The sequence below is a fragment of the Melopsittacus undulatus genome, chromosome Z (genome assembly GCF_012275295.1).
Source record: "Melopsittacus undulatus isolate bMelUnd1 chromosome Z, bMelUnd1.mat.Z, whole genome shotgun sequence".
In the NCBI taxonomy this organism is placed as follows: domain Eukaryota; kingdom Metazoa; phylum Chordata; class Aves; order Psittaciformes; family Psittaculidae; genus Melopsittacus; species Melopsittacus undulatus.
Window position 1 is genome coordinate 2302286 of NC_047557.1, and position 26875 is coordinate 2329160.

At 49.2% G+C, this 26875-nt stretch overlaps 1 protein-coding gene across 1 annotated transcript; it reads left to right on the forward strand.

Moving 5' to 3' along the window:
* The first annotated feature begins 628 nt into the window (after positions 1-628).
* SMAD7 (SMAD family member 7) lies at positions 629-26875 on the forward strand. The gene is made up of 4 exons (XM_031045697.2): positions 629-1351; positions 1921-1974; positions 6668-6739; positions 25001-26875. The coding sequence occupies exons 1-4, from the start codon at positions 856-858 to the stop codon at positions 25537-25539; spliced, it is 1161 nt and encodes a 386-aa protein (XP_030901557.1). The 5' UTR covers positions 629-855; the 3' UTR covers positions 25540-26875.

The following is a 26875-nucleotide window of genomic DNA, read 5'->3' on the forward strand; positions in this document are numbered from 1 at the left end:
TGTGTGTGTGGATTGAAATCCTTCGGGAAGAAGGAGGGGGAAAAAATAATTATCACGCAAACCCCCGCATCAGGACGAGCTGGGCTTTCAGAAGGGATACAACACTCTGGATGCGCTGCTGCTGCTCTTTTGTGACAGATGCCTAAACCGATTCCGACGCCCGCACCTTAGGGTCGGTGGTTATTTTTTTGGGGGGGGTCCTTACATTTTTATTCCATTTTTTGTGTAAATAGGCATCTTTTTGGCTCTCTTTTCACATTTTAACCTCCCGATCGCTCCCGGCTACGCCTCCCATCCTTTTTCCTCCCCCTTTTCGCCCCCCTTCCCGACACTGGCGGGTTGATGGGAGCCGCGGCCGCCGGGAGCCTGAGGATCCCCCGCGGCTCCAGCCGCGCTCCGCAGCCGCGCAGGGCTGCGCGGCGCCGGCAGCAGCGCGCCTCCCCCCCCGCGATGCGCCGCAGGCTCTAAACCGGATTTATTCCTTTATTTTTTATTTTTTACCCCTTTTTTATTATTTTTATTCTCTTTTTCGGGCAAAAAACCAGGGCGAGGAGCGGCGCTCTCCTCCCCCCCCCACTTTTCCCCCCCATCCCCCTCCCGGTTTAATTCCCCCCCCCTTTTAATTCTTGTATTACTACCGGTTTGATTTCGCCCCCCTCGGCCCGCAGGGGCTCGGGCCGGCGCAGCCCCCCCGCCGGAGGCGGCGGGACCCGCAGCGCGGAGCCTGGCGCATGCCACAGCCCGTCTCGGGTCCTCCGCCGCTGCCCTCCGCCGCCGCGCACTGGTTCCCGGCCCCTTCATGCGCGGCGGACGCTATGCCCGTTTTGTAGCCGGGGGCCCCTCCTCTCGTCCCGCATGTTCAGGACCAAACGCTCGGTGCTCGTTCGGCGGCTCTGGCGGAGCCGTGCGCCCGGCGGTGAGGAGGAGGAGGAGGAGGAGGCGGCGGCGGCGGCCGAGGCCCGGGCGCATGCCTGCGGCGAGGGGCGCGGGTGCTGCCCGGGCAAAGCGGGCCGCGGGTGCGGAGCGTCCGCCGGTGCGGAATCGGAACTGAAGGCGCTGACCCACACCGTGCTGAAGCGGCTGAAGGAGCGGCAGCTGGAGGGGCTGCTGCACGCCGTCGAGTCCCGCGGTGGGGCTCGGACCCCCTGCCTGCAGCTGCCTGCCAAGGCCGACTCCCGGCTCGGCCAGCACTCGTACCCGCTGCCGGTGCTGCTCTGCAAGGTGTTCCGCTGGCCAGACCTCCGGCACTGCTCCGAAGTGAAGCGGTTATGTTGCTGTGAATCCTACGGCAAGGCTCACGCCGAGCTCGTCTGCTGCAACCCGTACCACCTCAGCCGGCTCTGCGAGCTAGGTAGGGCTGCGGGGTGCGTGTGTGTGTGTGTGTGTGTGTGTGCGTGTGTGTGTGCAGGGGGGTCCGGTGTGTGCAACCCGCTCATCCCCCTCCTCACCAAACTATAAACAATTCCCCCCCAAAAAACCACCCCCGAACCCCCTTTTATTGCCGTGATTTATGCGCTTTTATTGCTATTATCATTAATTCGGGGGGTGGGCGAACGTATCCCCCCGTCCCCCCCGTCCCGCAGCCCCGTCCCCACTCGGTGCCGGGGGATTAGGGGCGCCTGGCGCGGGCGGGCGGCCGCGGCTCCGCCGAGCCAAGGAGGCCCCGATCAGACAGCCCGAGCGGCAGATAGCAGCGAGACTGGCGCCAGACGGCCCCTTTTGTTTATCTGACAGCTAAATATCAAGGCAATCACCGCCTCGCTGCCCTGCCTCCAACCCCCAGAGCTAAGACAAACAGTTTTGCTAAAAGAATGCCACTGTTATCATAAGTTCCTATCTTTTTTCTCTCTCTCTCTCTTTTTTTTTCCTTTCCTTTCTCATGGCTCTGCCTTTATTTTCTCTGTACTTTTCTAATTCCAGAGTCTCCCCCTCCACCCTACTCCAGATATCCAATGGATTTTCTCAAACCAACTGGTAAGTCGACTTTTTTCAATGCAGACTGCAGATAACAAGCGAAATAAAAGGTGGTTGGGGAGGGAGGAAGGACACAGACCCTTTCCCAGCCCATTTCTCAATCTCTTTCTCTGGGGAGCCCATCTCCTGCCTGCTTTTATCATGCTGTGATGCGTTTTACTGTTGGTCTGGCTCTTGCGCTTCTGTGCCCCCCTGGAAGATTTAACATCTGATTTACCTAAGGCATCCTGTGGGGTTTTAAGAACCCCTTAAGTCGGGTTTTAGATCTCTGGCAGGGAGGGATTGCAGTGCAGCACAGGCCTCCCTTTGCTGCTGGAGCCACTCGGAAAGCCAGGAAAACCTACTTGTAAACCCAGTTGTAAACCGCGGCGCTCCTGCACCCCTGGGTGAACGAGTGGGATTTAGGTTGGGATCCAGCGCAGCATCTCCCTGCCGGCTGGGAATCCCAGGGAGCTGGTAGAAATCCTCCTGTCTTTTAAAGGAGCCTAACTCCTGGCCAGGCTGGAAAATAGAACTGGGAAAATGGGTTGAAAAGTTACTTATTTTACCTGTTTCACTCTTTTTTAGCAGCACTCTGCATGCCTGTTGCTTGTAATTGAATGTCAGGGTGCCAGGGGAGAAGCCCATTTGAGGCTGGCACCAGCTCTTTTGCGGTTGTCTGCATAAACTCCTGGTTGGCAGCGAGCTTGCCGGCTGCGAGATAAATCAGGCTGGGAGAAGGAGGAGAGGTGGGAAAAGTCGGAAACGGGGAGGGAGAGAGCGTGGGGAGGAGCAGCTCCCGGCTCCCAGTCAGGATTAGTGGATGTGGAGCTCTGGATATGGAGCACGGTGGTCGCTGTGGTCGTGCCCCTTGGTCGCAGCAGGCAGGGGGGGCACGGCGCTGCAGGGAGGCAGGGATAGATGTGTTTGTGAAGAGCGGTCTCAGGTCATTTGTTTGGTTTGGTTTTTGTTCGGTTTGTTTGGTTTTTGTTCTGTTTTTTTGACCAAAACAGCAGTTTTCTGTAAAATTGCTGCTCTGCATTTCCTCGGGTTTAAAAGAAACCCCAAACTGGAGGTTGCTGCAGACACACGGGGCACCGTTATGGGGTCCCAGCCTTTCCCTGTTGGAGACTGGACTGTTGTTTCCCCCTGTCTGCAAACTCTTAAGAAAGACTAATAAGGCTTTTTATGGCTTGTGGCAATAAGCAGAGCTGTTGAACAGATAGCTGCAAAGCTGGTAATGTTTTGCTTTGGTGAGAAAGAAACGAGATAAAGGCTGATGCATGAAAGAAGAATATTGGGATTAGGTTCAACATCCTGGGATGCAGGAGGGTTGTTCTGTAACAGGCTGAGAGTGCTGGATCATGAAGTTTTGTGGGTTTGGGTGAAATTGGTGTAATTCTGACTGCATTTGTGCAGTTTTCACCAAAAAGTTTGTATTTCTGCCTCTGTTGCCTGCCTTTCCACCCAGCAGTGATGCTGGCATGGGATGCCAGGGGGTTCAGAGCTGTGGGAGACAAGGGTTAAAGCTTGCCTTTGGTTTTCTGTGAAGATGCTAGGGTAAATCTATTAGCAGGGTTTAAACATCCCATCTGCCTCTGCCAGGACCTCATTTTCAGTTAGCCGAGTGATATATTTATTCATTAGCAAGTGTTGACATAAGGTAGCAAAATGTGTGTAAACAGAAAAGCCGCAGAACATGAATGTGCCATTTCGAAAGGAAAAGTTATTCCTATCGGCCAATAGGAAGTGATTAAGGCTGCCCATCGGAAACGCAGAAACAACTGGGTTACTCACCAAAAAGTGCTCCTTTTTTCCCTTTTTGAAAGAAAAACCCATTTGGCAGCTGAACTCTGACTAACAGGGCAGCGACAAGCGGAGCCTGGAAGTCTGTTGTTGCAGGTGGGTTTTGCAAGCTCAGGGTTTCTCAGTGTTTCCTCTGCGGAGGTTTCCCGTCCCAGCATCAGTGCCATCTCCTGTGGCAGCTTCCCAGCCATAGGTTGGGATTGAGAGAGGGACAATAGATGACAGTGGTGAGGAGTAAAGCCTTTTACCTGGGTGATGCACATGAGACATCTTCTCCCTTTGGGATCTTGTTTGGGAGCAGTCCCTCCATTTAGACTTGGGCAGCTGCAGAAAGGAGTGTGCATCAAGCAGGAAACTCCTGCTTTTCCATCAAGCATGATGGGATAATAAAAATACTTAAACATTTAGTGCTGCATCTTGTAAGTGCTTCATATGGACAGACAGACAGGAGTACCTGGGCCAGTATGGGCCTTGGCAGTGGTTGTTAGTGCTTATGGTTATAGGACCATCAAATGGTTTGGGTAGAAGGGACCTTATAAAGCTCATCCAGCTCCAACCCCTGCCATGGGCAGGGACCCCTTCCACTGGAGCAGCTGCTCCAAGCCCCTGTGTCCAACCTGGCCTTGAGCACTGCCAGGGATGGGGCAGCCACAGCTTCTCTGGGCACCCTGTGCCAGCGCCTCAGCACCCTCATGGTAAAAATTCTCCCTTCTGTCTAACCTAAATCTCCCCTGTTTTAGTTTAAAACAGTGTGATGTGGATTACATTTGTTTTTGGAGGTGAGGGAGGCTGTGCTGGGGCAAAGCAGGGATGGTGGACAGGGAGCTGGGGATCTGCTGCAGGCAGAGGCTGTGTTGATGGGACAGATGTAGTGTGTTTGTGCTTGCCATAGAGCAGAAAGACCTGCCCTTGGCAGCTGGGTTACCTGCAGGAAGGCTGTAGGTCCAGGCTGCCTTGGTCATTTATCAAGGAGAGGACATTCCCTCTTCCTTACACAGGATGTTTGCAGGGATGTGTGCTGGTGGCTTGCATGGGGCAGGCTCACCTTGTCATCCTGGAGCCATGTGGGTGCTCAGCATCCCTGGTGTCCCTGCAGAAGCTGCTGTTTGCAGCTGTATTGGAAGTGAGACACATAGGAGTGTCTCCAAATAATGCAAGCAGATATCCTGACCCATCGTTAGATGGGGCAAGGGGCTGCAGGAGCTTGTGTCCTTCATGCTCCTGGATGGCATGGTGAGAGTGCAGGAAACCCACTGAGATGTGGATGTAAAGCTGAATGCCTTCCTCTGGCATTGACTTTCAGGGGAGCTGGAGGTTTGGCAGCTTCTAGGAACTATTCAGCACCTTGCAGGGTCAGGCTGGTGGCCACCGGGAATGTCTCCATGATGGTTTTATATTGCAGGAAGGCAGTTTTGGGAGGGGAGTCCCATGAAGTAGGCTTGGGTGAACCTCTGATCCTGTGACAACTGTGTCCTATAAGGAGATTTCGGAGGGTAATTAATTACTGAAGGGGACTGGCTGTTGGGTAATGGGACGCAGGGAGAGACCTGATAGCTCTAAAGAAGTCATGAAAACACATCACCCCATTGCTAATGTAATGCATTTAATGCCAGGATAGGATTCTCTCCTGCTATCCTGTCCCATGTGCTAGCAGAGGACGTGGTCACTTATGATACTCAGAGCAAGACCACACAGAAAAGCACATATTATGTCCTTTATCCTGCAAGGACTCATCATGGAGCTGTAACTGGGGGCAGAGGGAGCCCAGTGCAGGGCAAGGTGGTCCAGCCTGTGTTCAGAAAGCATCTATATCCCAAGCAGTTGAAGGCATCTTAGGGAAGGGGCTGGGGGAATCTTCTGTATGGACTAGAAAGGGTTAAAAACAAAGAAAAACCATATTCCTTTAAAGCATAGAAAGCACGACAAGGCATTTAGAGAGTGTATCATATACAGCATTTCACAAGTAAGTCCATTTCCTGTCTCCCCTATTGTTTTCGGTTTGATTAAGTATATCCTGTTAAACTGTATATTCCTGTTAGGGCTTCTACTTTACTCTGATAAAACAAGGTTGTGCAGGCAGGAATTTCTTATTCACTGGGATTTCAGGGATGAAATCTGGGAAAACTTAGCAGCAGGGAGAAAACTACCTGTGCTCTCCTGGTGGTGGCCCTTGCTTTGAGATAGAGCCATGAACACCATGATGTCATTAAGGATGAAACCCTGTCCTGGGTTCAGTTTGCCTTTAGGACCAGGGGATCAGTGTTGGCTTCTGGCTGTTGTCACCTAGGGGAGCAAGCTTGGGGTGGGAAGCTCCAAACCTTGAGCTTGAACACCTCCAGTGGGGCACCAAATCTAACCCTGCCCTTGCCCATTGGTGGTGCATGGAGGAGTAACTGCAGTTGCCCACCTGCCCCAGGAGGTGACAGTGGGGTGTCAGATCTGCCACCAGTAAACCGAGTGGGGGAACTCAAACAGAGACCGTTTGCCACGGACAGGGTGTCAATGAGATGGTTCCTTTCGGTTCCCATTTCAGTGAGTTACAGGTGTTGCCTAAATTGGGTGTGCAAAGCCACGATTTAAGCATTTTTGGGAGCTTGCTTACATCAGAATGGCAGCAGCCCTGATCTCATTACCCGGTGACTGGGCCAGAGAGGTGGCAGCCAGTCTGTAATTTCTGCTGGTCTATAATCAGTGTTGGCTGGTGATGAAGCACAACGCGCAGCCTTGATTGAGGCAGCGAGTTAGGGTGGATGCTCCTTGATGAACTACCGTCTCTGTGAGGACAATTAGTAATCGCTTCCTGCTAAACCCTTTGGAATGTGTGTTCTGCTTGCGGCAATGCTGGGAGCCTGCACAGAACTGCTGTGTACTTACTGATGGGGTTTTGTCTTCTCCTCTGCTCCCGCAGATTGTCCAGACTCTGTGCCTTCCTCCACTGAAACAGGGGGAGCTAATTGCCTAGCCCCTGCGGGGCCTTCAGGTAAGACACCTCTTGTTGCACTTGGTTTTGACCGTGGGTTGTGTTGATCAAGGGTCCTGATGGAAGAAAAAGGGATGTTGGATTGCTCTGGGGATGTGCGTCGTTGAGGAAGGCATGCTCAAAGGGGAATTGGGTTTTGTTTCAGTAGGAGCCATGTACCTCATGCAGAGGAAATACGTGCTCTGTCCCCAAAAACCCGTATTTCCTTTGAATTTCAACCTTATGCTCCATTAGTTTTTGGACTTGGGGTGAGTGATGTTGGCCACCCATTCATATGGATGCATTCATTATCAGAGCAGGTGCGGTCATGCCTTACAGAAGGGTTTGGTGTCAAGCTCTCCTTGACTTGGTGGTGCCACCTCTTGTCTCTGGGACAAGAGCTGTGATTGGGCTTTGCTCTTGGTAGTGTAACCAGGACCCCAGATCCAGTATGTGAGGCTCGTGGTGCCTGGGGAGGAAAGGTGACCCCGTTTTTCTAGAGGATATTGCAGAGGGAGTTGGACTCAGTGATCTCAAGGGTCCCTTCCAACTTGATATACCCTATGATTTCCCTCATTATCCCATTTGCCATATCCTTCGGCCTCTAGGTGCCTTAATGGAATGGGGTTTATTCCCCACCCTTCTTGAGCTGTTCATATAAAGGCTGGTTTGGGTTGGAAAGGACCTTTAGAGGCCATCCAGTCCAACTCCCAACACCTTTTCCAAGGTGTGATGTCTCCAACACCTCATCTCTCACCCCAGACCGGCCAACTCTGTGGCTGGGCTCTGTCTCTACCAGGATTAAAGTGTCTGAAGCCGTGTACCTGCATGTACTTGCAGATGATTGAAGGTGTTCCCTTTGTGGGAATGTCTCCCTGATTTATGATTTATTCATTGCCCTGAAACTGGAATTTCAGAAATAGGTCGGCGGCGGCCGCACGCGCGTGTGCATCTGCCCCTGCCTCTCTCCAGGAACTGCGTTTGGTGTGGATGTCTTTAAGTGAGCCTTGTTTGTTTTTCTTTGGGTGTAATATATACCCTGTCTGTTATTTGAGAGGGGAGCATATTGTTTGTTCAAAGGCCCTAATGAGAATTAATCAGAGGGGGAGAGGGAACAGAGAAACTTGTCGCTGTTTTGATTTTTTAATGCAGAAGATTTTTGGGGTTTTCTTTATTTCGTTGCTATTGGAGCCTGTAGCTTTAGGGAAGGGATAAAAAAAAAGGGACTGTAAAAAGAAAAAAGACAAGAAGCAAAACAACACAATAAGGATGTTGTTAGATCTTTTTCTTTTTTCCTTTTTCCTCCTGAAATACACCCGTTGGAGGGGAGGAGAGAGTTCAGTTCCACAGGATACCACATGAAATAAGCAGAGGAAGTACTCGCTTTTAAAAGGGGGCTTTCTGTAAGGTTCAGCCTATTGATAACATCTCGTCTGGCTGCTCTGCTCCCGAAGGGAAGGCGGGAGGTGGGGGCTTGGGCTGCAGGAAATAACACGGCTCGTTCCTGGTGCCTCCCAAAGGGCTGCGGGAAGGGGACCCCCAGCTCCTTGATAAAGCCTCCTCCCCAAAACAAAGCACATTTCCCTCTGGAAATGCATTTTTTAACTTATTTTATTATACTTCTGTTATTCCATTGGATCAAATTGGGTTTTTGTCTTCCTTATCAAAGGTTTCCCCCCCCACCAAAGCCTGGAAACAGAACCTTTTACGATCATTAACCGCTCTTTTTTCCTCCCCAAATGTAATTGTAGCCATTTAGTTTAATGAGGAGCTGATAGGAGAGTTGACTCATGAAGGGATACGGTTAGCTACCCAAGCCCTGAAACAAAGCTGAATGCCTCCACATGAAAGAGCATTTGTTTTGAATTTGCTCTGATTTACTGGCATCTCCCTTCCGCGCGCAGAAGTGCAGCGCTGAAAATTCCCAACTGGAGAGACCCAGTCCAGAAAGGAAAATAAACGCACTTCGCAGCAATCCTCCAAAGCTCACTTTCTCCTCCTTTTTTCTACCCGCCTCCTGCATATTTTAGTTAGCAGAAGAGTGCATTCGAAGAGGGCTTTAACAAGTTATTGGCAGGGTACATGGGGAGCACTTTGGCTTGGTTTTATCTGTGTTCGGGCAGGTGGGAATGGGGGATGCTGGGTGGGGAATCCAGCATCCCCTCTAGACCAGGGCTGCACATGCGGGATTTGCAGCAATTTGGTGGAAAGATGGCTTTAAGAAAGGCAAAACTACACTGGTTTTGGTAGGTTTGGAAACTGGAGCAGGGGACTGAGGTAGAAGATGTCATGGGTGAATGGTGGTGATAGGTCCCTATAGCACCGTAAGCTTTGGCCACCATTGATGAGCAGTGGATGCTGATGTAATAGCAATGTTCACAGTGAGTAGACCTGCCCTAAAGTCTTGATGCTGGAAGGGCAGGATGTTGTGGGGCAGGCGGCTCTCAGCATCAACAATTCGGGAATGGGGCCAGCCTGGGGTTCACAGCCACTGGCAGGAAAACTTTATGGGGGATGGAGAGGATGATGGTAAGAGAAGCATGGAAAAAGGGAGCCCTTGCAGCTTCCCTTGAGGATCCTTTGATGATGAGGAGTCTCAGGTCCAGCCACTGCCGGGATTGCAGTCTCCTTACGGAAGCTGAAGGCAGTTTCATTGATGGATACCAGAGGCACTGGAGGATGTGGGAGGGGGAGCGGTGTGATTGAGGGTGATGTATGGGGAGTGTTTCCCCCTTCGATAACTATCTGGGCTGCTCTCCCTTCCTGTGCTTGCTTTTTCCCTTCCTGGGCCAGGAATGCAGTATTGGTTAGTCCTTTATGCCATGCTGGTGTGCTCTTCTCATGCCATCTGTGCTGTCTCTTCCCCGCCATCCTGTTCTCTGGCTCATGTACCCCTTGTTCCCCAAGGCACTGCCTCTCACTTCCATATTCTTGCCCTTATTTGTTTTCTTACATGTTTATTTTTATCAGTGGTCACTCTGTGGGTAGGTCAGGACTCCTGGCTCTTGGTGTCTCCCACCGACATGGTTGTGCTCAGGTATTACTACTCCAGATCCTTTCAGCGTGGTTAAAGAGAGCAGAAATAGCTCATTGGAGATAAAAATAATTCCCGTAAATAAGAGACAGAGGGTGGTTTTTCCTGTATTTTGAGCTTCTCAGCAGATGTGTTTGCTTGTGACTCTTCATTCAAACAGGCAAAGCTGTGCCTGGAGAGCATGGAGGTGGCCAGCCCATGGCCCAGTGACATCTGATGGGTGTGAGCCAAGTTCCCATATGAGCCATGGAGAAACTGTGCTCTAAGGGTAGAAGTGAGCTGATGGTGCTTGATGGTGTTGGTATCCATGGGATGCTCTTCACCCAGCCCTGGACATCTCCCTCTTGACCTGTGTATGGTGTGGGATTGATGGCTCTTGGCTGGTGTAGGGTTGTGGTGTGCCTGAAAAGGTGGTTTTCCTGCAGGACAGATCTGTGGAACAGTGCTGGTTCTGCTGGCAAAATGAAGCTCTCCAAGAAACTCAGAGCTGGCCATCACAGAGCTGGCTTGCGGCCTCGCCACCTCCACTGGGTTTTATTTATAGAGCCTATTCATAACATACCAAACCCAAGAGTTTACCCAGATTTCAGCCCGATCCTGTTGACTTGCCCTGACTCTGGGACCGCCCCATGGTCTCTGGAGCCAGTGGGCATTGAATGGTGATGCTTGGTGGGTGCTGAACCGAGGTTCCCCATGAGACTCTTAGGCAGCCTCAGTTTCTCCCTCCCAACTCCTCTGCACCAAAGAGATGGGGGAATAACCTCCGGAGGCTGGAGAAGCATCAGGATTGCTCCTTGCTCCGCCTCGGACCTTGTCAGGTTTAAGGGACCGCTGGGCTGAATGACATTTCATTCCAGGATTGCGGGCGGGCTGGGAATGTTTCACTATGTCTTTGATCCCTGCTGGTATCTGCTCGCTGGGGAACAAGCACCTTGTCCAAATCCGGAGCTATTCGCCCCTGAAGCGTCTCTCCATCGCTCCATGTAAACAGGATCCCGCACGGTCTCTCCGGCACAGTCCCGCCTGTGTTTTCCCATTCCCCCCTCCTTCTCATACAGAGTTTATAACCTCCTGTGAAAGCTTTTATTTACAAATTGGCATCCTATTATAATCTGAAATTGAGACATCTTCCTGTGGAACCAGGATTGTATATTTGTCCCAGGCATAAACAATTGCTTGGGATTTTTTTTTCTCAAAGTCACTTATTCTTGGTTTATTTTTGAGCATACGTCCTTCTAATACTGTTTTATTCGCTCTGAGCACCCTTTCTTCCCCAGCCTCACTGGGGACGCGATTCCCCACCCGGCGCTTACCTAAAAACCACCATCCTGTCCTGGAAAGGACAAGGTTATCAGGGGTTAACGCCAGGATGACAGCACTGGAGCCTCTGGAGCAAAGCAGGCTGCCTGCCAGACTAGGAGCCTCCCGGCTCGCCTCACACATCATCTGACCCTGGCCGGCAGGGAGGAGGGAGCCGGCGCTTGGCACCGGCCCTGCGGCTCTTGGCTTGGCCACCAGCTCCGGCTCCTTCGGCCCCGTGGGTTGGGTTTTGCTTTTAAGGGGGATCTCATCCTGCGGGAACCCCCTGGGATACATGTGGGATAGCCCCTGTGCTGCTGTGGGGATGCTGAGGGCATCCTTCCCATGGCTATTGGCCGGTCAGAACCCCCCCCAGCAAACAGGACCTGTTTCATAATTACTTTAAAGTGCTTTAGAGCCCTTAGAGCTTTTCCTAGATACTCTTCTAGGATGGGTTTTAAAAGGAACCCTGATGGCAGGAGTGCTCTTCCCATTGAATGCTGGGTGTTTCAATCCATCCCCATACAGCTCCATTAAATCCATTTTTCCGGGTGCCCGGTGAGTTTTCCCAACCAAGTGTTGCCTTGAGAGCAGCTTATGATACAAAGCAGAAGACCCCACCAATAGGGAGTCCTTCAATGGGGACCACTCAGGTTTTATCCCACTTGTGCTTTTTAGGGAGAAATGAGGACAAAAAGGTGAATTTTGGAAGCTGGGTTTCGGTTCAAACCGTGCCCTGCTCGCATCAGACGTCCCGATGAGCAACTTGATCGTTGGGGACATTTAAAACTCGATGGGACAAAAACACTCGTAGAGGAGCAGCCCCAGGCTGGCAGGGATGCGGGCTGCATCGTTTCCATCCCCACTGTCTGCCAGCGGGTATCGCTTACACTGGAGGAACCAGTAACATTAACCACATGCATTTCCCCGCCGACAGCATGGGGGGATGCCTATTTCTAACCGCGGCGGCCAAGACCGTAAACCTCGATGCTGGGTTAACATGGGATACACCCCATTTTAGGGTGCACAGGGGGAAATGGGATGTGCGGAGATAACCGGGTGCTTTAGGGGAGCGATGTGCTGGGTGGTGGGTGCTGGCCGGGGTCTGGTGTGATGGGTGCCAACCCCAACCACTGTCCCTGGCCGGCTTGAATGACCCACGCCGCAGCCTGGCTGCCTGCCTACTGTCACAAAGGAGCTTCCTTTCCAGTTTATTTTCAGCACTGAGATATTATTAACCGCTGAGGCACGGTCTCTGTTCTAACCACCCTTGCTTTTTGCCTAAATCTCTTTGTTTTCACCCCGTTGGCGTGCCGGGGCTGTGGTCTTGGCTCTGGTGCTATGGGGCAATGGCTGTGTTGGGGCTGCTGTTGAGGAACAGGAGGGCACTGGGGAGTGCTGCAGCCTGGTCCTGCATGGGGCTGAATGTGGGGAGGGAAGGAGCTCAGTGTCACACAGGGTTTGTACCCAGTAGCTGTGGATTACCCCTTGGGTTTGGTTTTGGGGTTCTTTTCTGTTTTCCCTCCTCTCCTCCCCAGTTTTTCATTTATTTAAGTAAAAGCATCTTGGATGCTGCCAGTTTTGCCAGCTGCTTCTTTCTCTGCTTTTTTATTATTTTTATTTATTTTTATTATTTTATTTTTATTTTATTTTTCTCTTTTTGTTTTCTTGTTGTTATTCTTTTTACCTTTTACCTTCCCCTTTATTTTGTCTACTTTTCTTTAATACATTACCTTTTTTAACCTCTTTCTTTATTCCTTTTACCCTTTTCCCTCCTTATTTCGCTTTTTCTTCTATTTTTCCCTTTTTCTTTTTTTCTCTCCCCCTCCCCCCCCCTTTTCCCCCTTCTTTTTATTCTTTAAAACTTCTTTAATACAAGAAAAGATGTTTTCTTGCCAGGGATTTCCCATCCTGATCCAGGAAAGGGTGGGCACACACATCCCCTGTGCTTGGACCCACTGTGGGTACCACTGTGGGGCTGGGGGCCATATCTTTGGTGATGGGCTCAAGACATCAGGTCCGGTGTGGTGTTTCCATAGGGTTTTGTGCTCCTTGGGATGTGCTGTGCTGCTTGCTGACGGACGGCCCTTCCCTCCCCTCTCTGTTTTACTTTCTTTTCTTGTTTTCCCCTTGTTTTTTTCCCCTCCCCTCTTTCGGGTAGCCATTTAAATGGGTGATGATAACTTTCACCCTGTTAATTAACAGGAAGCATTGGGACAAGACAGGAAATTACATCAGTCTTTTATGAGGAAAGAGCCAAGAGGGAAGAAAAAAAACCCCTACAAGAAAACATAGTTATTAGTGAAAGGAAAGAAAGTGCCGGGGGAGGAGGAGAGAGAAAAGGAGAAGAAAGGAGGCAAAAAAACCCCATCCCATGGGCTCTGTTTTTCCAAGGGAGGCTGCTCCAACACTTGATTTTCTTATTATGCTTAAACATATTTGACTATCAGGGTCACCTTTGCTTGAGTGCGACGCTCCAGCTTCCCAAGGAACCTTTTCCCCCCCCCTTCATGCCTTTTCTCAGCTTCCTTCCCCAAACTGTGAGGCCTAGGAAGCTCTTGGCCGGGAGACTAATTTTGGTTTGGCTGCTCAGCCCTTCAAATTGGTCCCCACCCAGTGTCATTATCTTGGTTTTAACTTGCAAGAGGAGAAAAAAAACACCCTGTAAGAGCTGGCTCAGCCCTTCTCTACCCTTTTAACCTCGCTGCATGGAAAAACTCCCTGGTTGGGTTGTGCCGGCAGTGCCGAAGCACTGCGGGGTGGTTGCAGGAGGTCCTGGTGATGCTCCTCCATGGCTCATGGTGGGTACGTAGCCTTGTGGTCCTTCCTCTGGGTTGATGTAGGGTGCTGGTGGGGTGGTTGTGGAGGTCTTGGTGATGCTTGTCCTCCATGTGTGATGGTGGGTACCCGGCTATGTGGTCCCTCCTCATCCTCCCCAGGGATGAAGTAAGATGCCCAATGGGGTGCTGGGTTTTGGAAAGCCATCTTTGGGGTGAAGTCCTGGCTTCTGTGGGTTTTCCTGGCTTTTAAATACCTGGTGGAAAGGCAGATTTTACCATTTCAATGAGTAATTCAGAGCTGCTCAGGCTGTTAAGCCTTGTTGTAAATATGTACCTGTATGTGTATGTAATTAGTGAGGCTATGGATGGTTAGAAATTCCATGAAAATGTGTTCAACCTGTATGTATATGTAGAGGTTGAATATATGTGTATGGAATGTATCAAATGTATGTGCTGTATTACATGCCTAATTATACATAATATATAAGTTATATTCAATATGTAATGTATATATCTTACATAGGGGATTCTATATTATATATAGGTTGAATATCCTAGTTATGTAGTGAATATAGTCTCTCTCTCTTGAATTATATATAATATATATATTGAATATATTCTATATATAGTGAATATAGTATTTCCCAATACAGAATTATGCATAATATACATACAGGTTGAATAGATTTTGTTTGTAGAGATATGAAAACCGCATCAGTAAGAGCTTGCTTTGCATTGGAGAAACTTGGGTGATGGGAATATGCTGGAAGTTCCAACATTCTTCACCTTTACATCACCAAGTTGGCTCTGGATTTGGTGGGTTTTGGTGATGGAAACCAATGGATTGATTCTATAGGTGCTACAAATTGCCAGGCATCACCACGGAGCAGCACGTCCCTCCCCATAGTAGTGGCAGAGGGGCTGTGTGTTTGCACACTGGTGTGCAAGGTGATGTTTTTTTGAGTAGAAAAACAGGGGAAATAGCAAAATAGTAGAGAAATTAAACCGTGAGATGGGTACTGCTTGGCCACGTGGGGTGGCTGTCAGTGACCCTGTGGCTGGGCTCTGGCTGCACCTTCCCAGGCAGAGCGGATAGAGTAAATAACTCCATATAATCATCCTTCGAGCAGGAATCAAATAACAGGAGTTTTATTTGGAAAAGGAGTTGGGAGCCTGAAGTTACATCACTGCATTTGAACTGATGAATTCATTTACTTTGGAAGCCAGGCTGAGACTTTTTAGCTCATGATAAGGAACAAACTCATAAATCTTCTTGTGTAGAGGCCTGTAGTTTTCCTGTTCTTTGTCACAGCCAAGTATGGAAAATGTGTCTTGGGTGTCAAGAGCGCAAAGCCTTGACACACCTGAGATGTTGCACCGAGGTTTGTTTGCAGAGCAGTCAGCATGGTGCTGGCTTTGCCAAGCGGTGGGTTTGCCAAGTTGGGTTTGTCAGACTTGGCAAACCAAGTCCCTGGGCTTTGTCCCCATGGGAAGATGCTGTTGGCTCTTGATGATGCCTCAGATCCTTTGGGTTTTATCTGCATGGGAGGATGCTGCCGGGTCCTGGTGGTACCCAGGTGCTGTGGGCTTCATCCTGATGGGAGGATGCTGCTGGGTCTCGGTGATGCCATCCGCTCTATGGTGTGGTCCACAGCTGGTGGGATGAGCACAAGGAGCTTTTTGGGGTTCTGTGTCTTCTGTTAATCCGGGTGCTGCCGACCTGCCCTGTTCCATAGCCTGGGGCAAACCTCTGCCGGCCTCCGTCTGCGAAAGGGGGTGCCAGCTCCGCCGGAGCGCCGGGAGGGTTAATTACTTAATGAATGTAATATTCAGTATAATTGCTAAGCATTATTAATCCAGAGCAAAGTGAGAGGGCAAGGGGAGGGGTGTGTGCGTGGCCAGGCTTGTGAACTCCCATCCGAACGCCGTCTGTCCATCCATCCATCCATCCATCCATCCCCCTTACCCAGGTTGGGGCCGATGCTGTGTGTCCGTCCGTCTGTCCGTCCCTGGGCGGCGACCCTGCCTGTACGCCAGCGTGCTTCGCCGCCTGCTCTTAGGAATCGGCGTGATTAGATTATGAAGGCAGACAGAAGTAATGATTAACTTTTTCAGTCTGCATGCTGTCTCCAGTCTGGCGCTGGGTGTTTTTTTTTCCCCCTAAGTAGGCCCTGGCCCCGCGTCGACAGGGTATTAGGTTGTAAAGAAAGCCAGGAGGAATGAAGGCAAGGGAGGGAGGGGAAAGGGAGCAGGGGGGAGCCTTTTCCATCAGATCCGGGACTGGAATTTATTGGCAGGAATGCAGTAAATGCTCCAAATGCCAGCCCAGCTAAACAGTTTTCATAATTGTTACAGAGCGGGGCACGACGAGCGTGAAAAGGACTTTTGTTCCAATGCTGCTTTTTCCATGGGTTTACATCCCTATGAGGGATGCTGCTCTGGAAAAGGGGGGTGGGATGGGGGGTCTTTCTTTTTTAGGGACACACACACATGTAATTACGTCTGTTTTCAGTGTTTGGGGAGAATTGCAGGTCAGTGTGGTGCAGGGAGAGGCTTTTCTTCGGGTCAGGATTGAAATGAGAGCGGCAGCGATGCCGTGTGTGTGTGCATGGAATGCAGTTAGGGAGGGAAAAAGGAATCCTAGCACACATCTGTGTATTAGGTATCCGTTTGGAAATCCTAGACTGCTCTGCTTCAGTTTTTATTAAGGTCTTTACAAGGGTTTTAGCGTGTAACCCACATAGCTACATGTTGTCAGTGGAGAGCTGTGGCTTTCCTGGGGGCTGTATCCCTGCCCTCCCTGGGGCATCCCTGGGTACCAGGCGACCTCCCCACCTCCTTGTGACAGCAGAGCTTTGTTTCTAAGTGTCAAAGCATTTTAAGGTCCTTATCCTCTAAAATGGAGTGTAGTGGCCTGGCCTGGTTGGTGGACCCTGGTGGCTCCGGCATCCCTGTCAATGATATATCCCATTGGAAAGGTGATGGGCAGGATGCTGCCATGGGAGCCTCCAGCGCAACCCAAGCCATAAGAGGTACTTCAGCAGGCTCATCATCGGGGCTGACTGGTGTTGTTGTAAGTCAGGAGCCCTTTGTGTGCTGGTTTCTCTGTCTCAGAGGTTTCTGGTTGAGGCCTGGGATGGGTATGGGTGGAGAAGAGGTGTGTCCTGGTAGCTGCTGAGGTTAAAGCATGGAGGTGTTTCTTTGTCTCGGGGAGCTGGGGCTGGTCCCAGCCTCAAGTCGCTTGGTGGTCTCATGGCAGCATCTCATGAATCCTGGCCTGGGCTTCCTGCGTTTTCCAGAGGAGCCTCTTGGCTGATTGTCATTAAGATAGGATTATTCCAGGTTGCTGTCGAGGCAGGGGAGGGGAGGATACGTGGGATCATCCTGCAACACCTCCCGAGCCAGCAAGTCTTACCAGGATATCCCCAGCAGCACAGCAGAGCAGGAACAGGGACACATGGAGCAAAAATAGGATTTTGGGGGCTTTTTCCATACGGATCTGCACACTTCCGTGTCTGTCCGGGTGGGACAGGGGTCTTAAACCCCCTGTGGATGTTGGCAGCACCTCTCTGTAAGGGTCTCCCCTCTTGAAGCACCCATTCATCCCACCCAGCAGCTGGGTTGGAGCTTGGGGAAGGGATTCCCGTCCTACTGCTTTTCTGAAACAAGGGAAAAGTTTTCCCACACCTTTGAGGGGTGCAGGAGGAGAGGCAGATAAAGAAGGCTCTTTAAATTAAAACTTCAAAAATAATTAGACTGACTGTATACTAAACAACAGCAAAGAGGCCCATTTACTGTAAATATTATGAATGGATTTGGCTGGCTTCTTCATCCCCACCCTTCCTCTAAGGCTTTTCTCTGAGCTGAGTCGAAATTCGGCCTTCAGACAGCACGGTACTCTATAATTTGCATGGCTGATGAGGCCCGAAGCCTGGTACGGAGGAAACTGGAGTCAGCTGGCTCCTCTCTAACCGCTGGAGACAGGCAGACAGGCATTTTTGGTGTGTGCCTGCGTATTTCCCGGCCTGACCCCCCCTTGTAGCTGCAGCCTTGCTTGGCTTTTAAAGAAAATGGGCACAAAAAAGGTTCTTCTCTTCCCGAGTCGTTTTTAGCCGTGGTAATTGATTAATCACCGTAATTAGACAGTAGCAGTGACTAATAGGATGTTTATGAATCAAATTTCTGGTTTGGTGGACTCCATGAACTCAGCAGTTTTACTTAGGTTCTTTCTTCACTGTCCTTTGATGCCCGGGACATGGGGGAGCTTGGGTTCTTTCTCATGCATGTATTGATCACCCTATATTTTCCAAGCTTGGACATCCCTCCTGGGCCAGTCTTGGCCTTACTGGTGCTCACCCTTGAGGTTTTGTAGTATGTTTATAGGGACCCTTTATTGAGGGGCTTCTATGTCCAATCCCTGAATTACCCCCCCAGGGCCAGGGCTGGGTTCCAGACAGGGAGAAGGTTGACTCAAGGTGCCACCAAGTCGTGTTTCCCAGCCATGGTGAAGGTGATGGAAGCTCTTGGTTGTGTCACCATGGGACCGAGCAGAGCATTCCCAAGCTCATACGTTGCCAGTAACGTGGAGTTTGAACTAAAACCCTCGTTACAACTATCAGGAAATTCCAGACTCCTTCCCCGATGGCTTCTGCCAAATTTTACTCTGTGTTCCCATCATACTCGCAAGGTTTCAGATCTGTTGGCAACATCTCAGCTTCTGGATACCAGCCCTTAGGAAACTGCAGCAAACTGAAGTCTTGAAGGGAAACTAAGGTGGACCTTTATTTCCATGCAAGGGTGACTTACTTTGCTAGGAGCAAGAAGCCATTTAAGTGATTGGGTGGACAACTTGTTAATAAATTACATAAATAATCTTAAGTCTCTTTAGTCTGAATGACTACTGTATATGTTGAGTAATAAGAGCTGCCTAATTAGACATAGACACAAATTTATGGTCTAGCCTGTCAATCCGCGGATTAAGGACTCCATAAGTACCTACTGACACAATGGGCTGTAATGGCTCCTAAAGAGATGTTATGGTCTATCGTGTCAATAATCCACAGATTAAAGGCTCCCTAAGTATGTGTTGACGTGACCGACTGTCCCAGCTCTTTGGGGGCTCTTGTGTTGGCGCAGTGGAGGGACCCCATGAGCCTGCAGGGATGCGGTGGCATCCTTGCAGTGGGTGAGGGTGTATTTTCTCTGCAAACAACAGGAGCTTAACTCATGACCATCCTCTAAATTAGCCTCTCAGAAACCATCCCCACCATCAAAAGCAAGGTGGGGTGAGGAGGCTGAAGCTGTCCAGCCCTTGTGTGCATGGGGATATATAAAAGGTTGGGGGCAAACATAGCTATGGGTGGTGTCTGTAGGCTGCCCACAAGCTCCGTTCAAGGCACAAAGACCCTTTTCTGCAGCAGGTTATATCCTTTAATTTGGATTCTTTTTCTTTCCTTTGCTTTCACAAAGCATACCTGGAAATCTGTCTTTTGAGGATTTTTTGTGGGTTTTTATTTGTTCCCCCACCCAGCTAGTCTGTAAATTACTCAAGAGACTAGAAAGGAAATAAAATTTCCCCTTTTGGTGCCCGTTTCTCTTTGCTTTGGTGAGCTGTGTGCTTGCACATCATGCTCAGTGTTCTCCTCACCTCCATGTAACGCCTGCTGGCTTCCCGAGTAGGAGTTCAAGGATGCTTTTTTCCTGACATCCTGTAAAACCAGCACTTCCCAGTGACACCAGGGCCGAAACACAGACCTGCCCTGGGGACCCTCAAGAAGAGCACCCAAACCCTACTAAAAGCTCCAGGGTTCGTGTCTCCATCTCTTCCACCTCGATGAGCAGGAGAAGACAGGACATGGCTTTGTCCCGGGCTCACAAATGCAGCTTAAGGTCAGCCAAGAGAGATTACCGGGTGCGAGACACGCTGAGCTTGGTCTGAGCCTTGGCCCTGGCCAGACAACACGTTGTGCTGACACCAGCCCAGCCAGGTTTTTTTAAGCACAGATGCCCTCCACGTGTGCTGACGGATAAAGGAGGAAGGACCATAGGTTCTGCTTGTTTTGCAGCAGAAAGCTGCCCCCTGAGAAGCCAGGCAGGGATCTTGCCATCCCTCCAGGTCTCCTTGATGCCCCAGGAGCTTGTATTGGGTCCTGGTCCTTCTGGGCAGGGTCCATAAGACCTGTCTCCTTTTGGTGCTGTGATTTCTGGGTGGATGTCTACATTAATTTATCTGCTGCCTTTACCCATTTGTGCTGGGTTATTGGTCGTGAGTGCCATGTCACCTCTGCATGGCCCAGGGGAGGGTACCACAGACCTGAGCAGCCTGGTCTGGTTAGAGATGCCCATGCTCATTGCAGGTGGTTGGAACTGAATGAGCTTTAAAGGTCCCTTCCAACCCAAACCAGTGAAAATGAGGAGCCTTCTGTTCACAATTCAGGGGGGATGATACCCTCATGAATACTGTGTCAGGGCTGATGTTTGATGGGAGATCCATCCGCAGGGATCACAGAGGAATGAGGGAGAGGAGGGGGTGAGGTGGGTGAAGAAGAGCATGCTGTGGGTCAGAGCATGGTTTGAGCAATCTGCTATAGTGGAAGGTGTCCCTGTCCATAGCAGGGGGCTGGAACTGGATGAGCTTTAAGGTCCCTTCAACACAAACTATTTGATGATTTTATAATTCTATGAAAGCAGTAAAAAAAATAAATCTATCTGTATATAAAAGTATAAATACATAGGTTGAAACTCTCCTACAGTTGGACAATTTAATTTGCATCTAATCCTGATATATTGAGGAAAAACCCATTTATAGGTATTTAAAAACCTAATCAGGAACACAGTTGTATTCCCATGTTGGGCGAGGGAGTTGTTATTATCACAGATCCATCAGTGACAGTTTAGATAGCTCTTGACTTGATCAGATGGGAGTAGTCCCGGCGGGTGAGATAGCTCAGTGTGTGCTAAACTTGCTGTTTTCTTTAGGGGTCGGTTGATTACAGGAAAACCTTTAGCTATGTCAAAACAAAACAAAGCAAAACAAAAGATCCCTGCTCACCTCCCCTCTACGTTCATGAACTTGGCACTCGGACAGGGCTGCGATCCGAACGCTGGCCAGGAACTGCTTTGGTTTTGTTTGTATTATATTTATTTATTTATATATTTATATATTTATTAAATTCAGTTTTGCTGAAATGTTTTGGTTCTTCCTGAGTGAAAAAAGAACGTTTTCTTCCCAAACTACTCATAAAACTGACAGGACTTGGAAGGGAAAAGTACAGATTACAGCGTTTCATCATCTTAAAAGTGTCCATGTGTCGAGGAGGAAAAGCCACACCAGAATCCTTCTGCCATTCCCAAGGGATGGAGGTGTGAGTCTTCCTGCTGCAGCTTGGGAGAAGCAAGTGTGGGGCCATTGTGCAGTGTTTCCATGGTGTGGATCTTCTGTACCCACCTTCATCTGGACCACCTTGGCTTCACCTTAGGTTGATTATTGCTCCCATGTCCCTTCAGGATTTCCCTATGGAAATAGCATTCTTTTCAGCTTTCCTCCCATGCTCCAACACGTGCACACTCAGAGCTAGGGAAATCCTGGCTGTGGCTGTTTATTGAGGAGTTTGGGGCAGGATTTGATGTTTGTGATGGTCAATGCAGGCAGTGGGAAACCTCACAGCCTCTCATGCTGGTTGGTGTGTTGGGAAGTGGCTGGGATGGTGCTTTTGGGGAGGACTCCTTTCTCACTGAGGGATGCATCAGTAAGTTGGAGCAGCTTAGGAAAACACAGGAGTGTGTAAAAATATGGGGAAAAGATCAGTTTTCCAGTGGGAATGTGATACTGAGCAATGTGGTTGTGCTGGGGTATCCCTGGTGATGAACCATCTGCACCAAATTCCTTAAAGTGTTAACCCAAAGACTTTGGGGTATCGAGTTAATGCATTCATTTCCCCCCTGCATGCAGAACTGTGCTCTGCTTTGGATCCATTTCTCCCTAGACCCGGCTATGAGTGATCAATACAACTAATTCTCTGCATTCCTGAGGGCAGACTCGCTTTATTATTTGTTTTATTTATTTATTACATACTTTTTTTCACAATAAGCTTGCACAATGCATTGGGGGGAGCGTGGTGGAGCCCCTGGGCAGGCTGTAATGCAAACCATGGAAAATACTAATAAACCAGTGATAGCAGCAAATGGAGGGATGCTTAATAACGAAATAATAGCGCGGATGTTTATAGCACTAAACATTATCATTGTTTGCTGGAATATGGGAACGCTCCCAGTTTGCTGGGAGTTTTCCAGGCATTTAGAAGGGGATATGTTTGCTCTGAGGAGCTCATAAAAATGATGCTTTTAACTGAAAACAAGAATCCCAAAGCATTTTTGAGCCATCTCTGGGCTGTCGCACACAAGGATGAGTTGAGGGTGATGTGGCTGCCAGTTTCCAGGGATCTGGGGTTTTGGGTGTATTTGCTGCTGCAGATCCCAATGGAGATGGGAGTTGGATGGTGAGGCCCTGCCATGACCCCAGGTTGCACTGGATGAGCCCAGTGGGGTGTTTTGGAGCAGAATCCATCTGTGTGCTTCATTTGCCAGTCATCACCACCAGAAAAGCCTTTTGGGGAAAGAAATGCCCATCACTGTAGGAAGCATCAGTGTCATCATATTTCCCTCTTCCCTTGCAGCTTTGTCCTTCCTCTGCTGCCTGAGTGATGCCATCAGCTTTTCCCACCCCTTTTCCCTGTGGATGCCAGAATAAGGGATGCAGGTGGGAGTGGGGAGGCTCTGCTGGGGTCCCAACAACCATGAAAAGCAGCTTTGGTGGTGGCTGGCAGGGAGGCCTGATCCTGTTTATCCGAGCTCAGCCCTTATATTCCCATGGCTTTTTGACTAGACATCCAGTCAACATTCCGAAGCCCGCAAGCGGAAGAGGCTCTGGCATATTTATACTGTGTCCTGGCATTGGTTCCTTAAGGAAAAATACATCCCAGATTACCTAAGACTTGTCCTTGAGGTCTGGTCACCCCATGTCATTGAAAACCTAGTGGGATTCATTCATGAACTTCCAGCCCTCCATAAAGGTCTGTTCATTCATAGCCAAGGCAGTTTTCCTTATTTAGGGCTTTTTTTCTAATGAGCTGGCAATTAAATAACTCTTTGTAAGCAGCAATGAGCTGCTTGTTAATTGCTCTTCACTAATGCAGGCACAAATGTCAGGTGAAGAAGTCTTTCTCCCCCATCCTGAAGAGGGGTGCTCTTATGTTCAAATAGGTAGAATCCTATAGGAATTACAGAGGGGGTCAGTGGCAGTTCACCCCAAATCCCCTCAACTGCTGTAAAACAAAACCCAAGAAGCTCTGAGTGTCACTGGCAGGCAATCAATGGGATGGATGCAGCAGAGGGGGTTGTTGAAATGGGGGTGGATCCAGGAGCATCCCCCCAAATCCTTCTATCTCCAGGGCATCCCTCCCCCTTTCCCAAATTCCTTTGTCTCTGGGTGGGTGGGGAAGCACCATCCATGGGGTACTTCTTGCCCTGCTGGGTGCACCTTTGGGTCGGGGGCACCCCATTTGCGTTAGGGTAGAGGGAACCCCAAGCCATTCCCTCCCTCTATCCCTTATGCAGTGCCAGCTTTCAGCAGGATTTGTTGTTATCCACAACAAAGTCTTGGGAGGCACCAAAAAGGGAAGGGGGGTGGAGGTTGGGATGCTTGGAAGGACAAACCAGGGCATGGATATTGTCCCAGGGAATGCCCCCTTCCAGAACCCCCATCCCCAGTTCCACCCCATAGCGAGGGTCCCTCTTTTGGGGCTTTCAGAGCCAGGCCCATTTTTAGTCAGTGCCTCCAGCGACTGCAGAAGTATTTTCCTCGCTGGCATAGAAATGAGGAAATTAAAAGTGTGTGGCTGGGTTTGCTTTTTTTTCCCTTTTTTAAAAGCACAGAGCAGGGCTTGAAGCACAAATCGGAGGCGGGGGAAGAGACGCCTGCGCCGGGGAAACGGGCTTATTAATAGCCAAAAAACTATAGAAAGCAGGGCAGCCAGCATTCCACTGCCATTGCTCATGCTGGAGGGGTTGGGGGAGCTGTTCAAGTGGTGCAGGGGGAGCGTTTGGGTGCTGGGTGCCCTCATGTCCCATAGCTGCTCCTGTGTGCAGGGGGTTATTCTGGTGCTCACTAATACGCATTCCCAGCTTGATTTCTTTGTCTTTTTTCCTGTTAATATATTATTTTTGTTTAAATGCAATTACAGAGATGAATAGTTCCCAGGTCTTGACATGCCTACTGAGGCTGGAAGGAATTACCCACTGCGCAGCGCCAGGCTCCTAGGGATCCTCTGTTAGGAAAAGGGGCTTTTTCATGTTTCCCAGCTTCCCCCCTCCGTGCTTTTTCCTCCTATGCATATCCTTGCTGCTTGCATAGGGTACCTACAGGCAAAGGGGTTGAAACAAGGGCTACAGGAACGTATTTTGGGGGGGGGGGGTTGCATGTTTTTTAGCTGTTTTTATTAAGAGCAGTATTACTGGTCCCCACCATGCCACCATCTGATGGTGCTTCCTGTGCCTTGGGGTATCAACTGATGTCTCCATCTTCTCCATCACCCATGCTCTGCCTATGGGCAAAGAGGAGCCCCATGGGCTAGAGCAGGCGAGTCCTTGTCCTCCCTGGTCCCATGGGGTGACCTTCAATGCGCTTTTCATAGCAGCACCTCATTTGTTTTGGTGTGTGTGCACAGTAGCTATTTATGGAAATGGATCCATTGTCTGGTGGATGAAAGGGAAGCAGGGGGTTTAGGATGTTGGTCTTGATGAATGCAGCTGCTGGAGCATCTCATGTCTCCTGTTGGCACTGAAGGTGGTCCTGGTGATGGTTTGGGTGAGGGATAGCTCCACTGTGGGTGCTACTGATGGGGTCTCAAGCCACTTCTGAAGGGTGGACCTGGTGATTTAGAACCTGTAACTCCATATATAGGCACAGGAATCCGCCAAACATGGGTCATCTTAAATGGTCTTAATAGTGGGCTTGACACAAGGCTTTTGGAAATGGTGTTAGTGTGTGCACGGAGAATACCATGAGGACATGGGCAGGCAAAGACCTGCCAGCATTGTATTGTTCTGGGTGATATTATAACCCTGGTGCTTAATTTCTCCCTTCCTTCCTCTCTTTCTCCTGCTCTGCAGATTCTCAAGTACTTCAGGAGCCGGGGGATCGTTCACACTGGTGCGTGGTAGCATACTGGGAAGAGAAGACACGTGTGGGTCGGCTGTACTCTGTCCAAGAGCCCTCCCTGGATATCTTCTATGATCTACCTCAGGGGAATGGTTTCTGCCTCGGACAGCTCAACTCTGACAACAAAAGCCAGCTGGTTCAGAAGGTCCGCAGCAAGATTGGCTATGGCATCCAGCTCACCAAGGAAGTGGACGGCGTGTGGGTATACAACCGCAGCAGTTACCCCATCTTCATCAAGTCGGCCACACTGGACAACCCTGACTCCAGGACGTTGCTGGTTCACAAAGTGTTCCCAGGATTTTCCATCAAGGCTTTTGACTACGAGAAGGCATACACCTTGCAGAGACCCAACGACCACGAGTTCACGCAGCAGCCATGGACTGGATTTACCGTTCAGATCAGCTTTGTGAAAGGCTGGGGCCAGTGCTACACTAGACAGTTCATCAGCAGTTGCCCATGCTGGTTGGAGGTTATCTTTAATAACCGGTGACTCGAGACAAAGTGGGCTTATGACATCTATTCTACTTTGCTGCTATCGTTTCCTTCTGAGTGCTTGCTTTTCATGCGAACTCTTTGTGTTTCGTTTTGTTTGTTACCCTTCCTGCCCGTGTTGAGAAATAGCTTCTGAAAAGACATTTGTTTTTGTTTTGTTTTGTTTTGTTTTTGCCTTGGGTATTTTGATAAATATATCTATTTTTTAAAAGTGTGAATGACCAATACTCAGAAGGGCGAGAGAAGGGTTCTTGGGGATAGATTGCATACGGTAATTATTTCACGCCTCTGAAAGGGTTACCTATGTGATCAACAGATTTGGAAGCCACTTCCTATATGTTACAGCTCCTTCTCTTGGATAAAACAACAAGATACCTGTACTTCTTATGCACCACCTTCCCCTTGCCGCCAGCCAACCCTGGTGATGGTGATACAGAGACCCCTTCCCCAGTGGTGCTAACCTGATGTTGCCACCGAAGGATGGTGCAAAACCTTCCAAACCAGGTCTTTACCCAATCTTTTGATTTTTTATTGTATTGTTGCTGGGTTCACGTCTTGTCACTGTGTTCATCTTTCCACTGCTTTGTTTTTTTAACTTATGGTCATGCATTGATGAAAGGGGGAGAAGACAAGAGCGGAGAAACTTTGTGCATGACCCATGCTTTATAATTTGAACTGAGATGTGAAGAGACCGAAGTTTAAACCTAAAAAACCAACTCCCGAACCAACAAAAACAAATGAGAAAAAGACAAGAAAAGGTGTCCACAATAGTTGGTGTGTTGTAACCAGCCTAGATCAGGTTATCCCGGTACCATCCAATCTGGAAATAAAGTTGTGCTTTCATTTCTTGAATTCATACACGAGTATGATACTTTTACACTGTTCTTGGCTCAATGAGCATGTTTAGACCATAACATAAGCTATTTTTCTAAATAAAAAGGTTTAAATGAATAAAAGAGCATTCTCATTGGCATTTTGGCATTACAGTGCTTTGAAATTAAAACACAGGTTAAAAAAAAAAGACTCCTTAAAAACCCCTTGAGATTTATTAAAGAAAAAAAATTGTATTTTATGTTATATAAATATATTATTACCTGTAAATATAAAGACGTTTTATAAGCATCGTTATTTATGTATTGTGCAATGTGTATAAACGAGAAAAAGTAAGAAAGATGCACTTTGCTTTAATATAAATGCAAATAACATGCCAAATTAAAAAAAAACAAAAAAACACGAGATAGATTGGTGATCTTTTCTATGGGTGTTGTCATCCAGATGAATGTTTTTTTCTAAAGGAGTTTATGTTCCATTAAGAAATAAAGATGTACACTTCA

Coding starts and splice junctions, on each gene's coding strand:
- SMAD7 (XM_031045697.2), top strand. CDS start 856: ATGTTCAGGACCAAACGCTCGGTGCTCGTTCGGCGGCTCTGGCGGAGC. Junction 1,352..1,920: donor CAGCCGGCTCTGCGAGCTAG/GTAGGGCTGCGG, acceptor TTCTAATTCCAG/AGTCTCCCCCTCCACCCTAC. Junction 6,740..25,000: donor AGCCCCTGCGGGGCCTTCAG/GTAAGACACCTC, acceptor CCTGCTCTGCAG/ATTCTCAAGTACTTCAGGAG.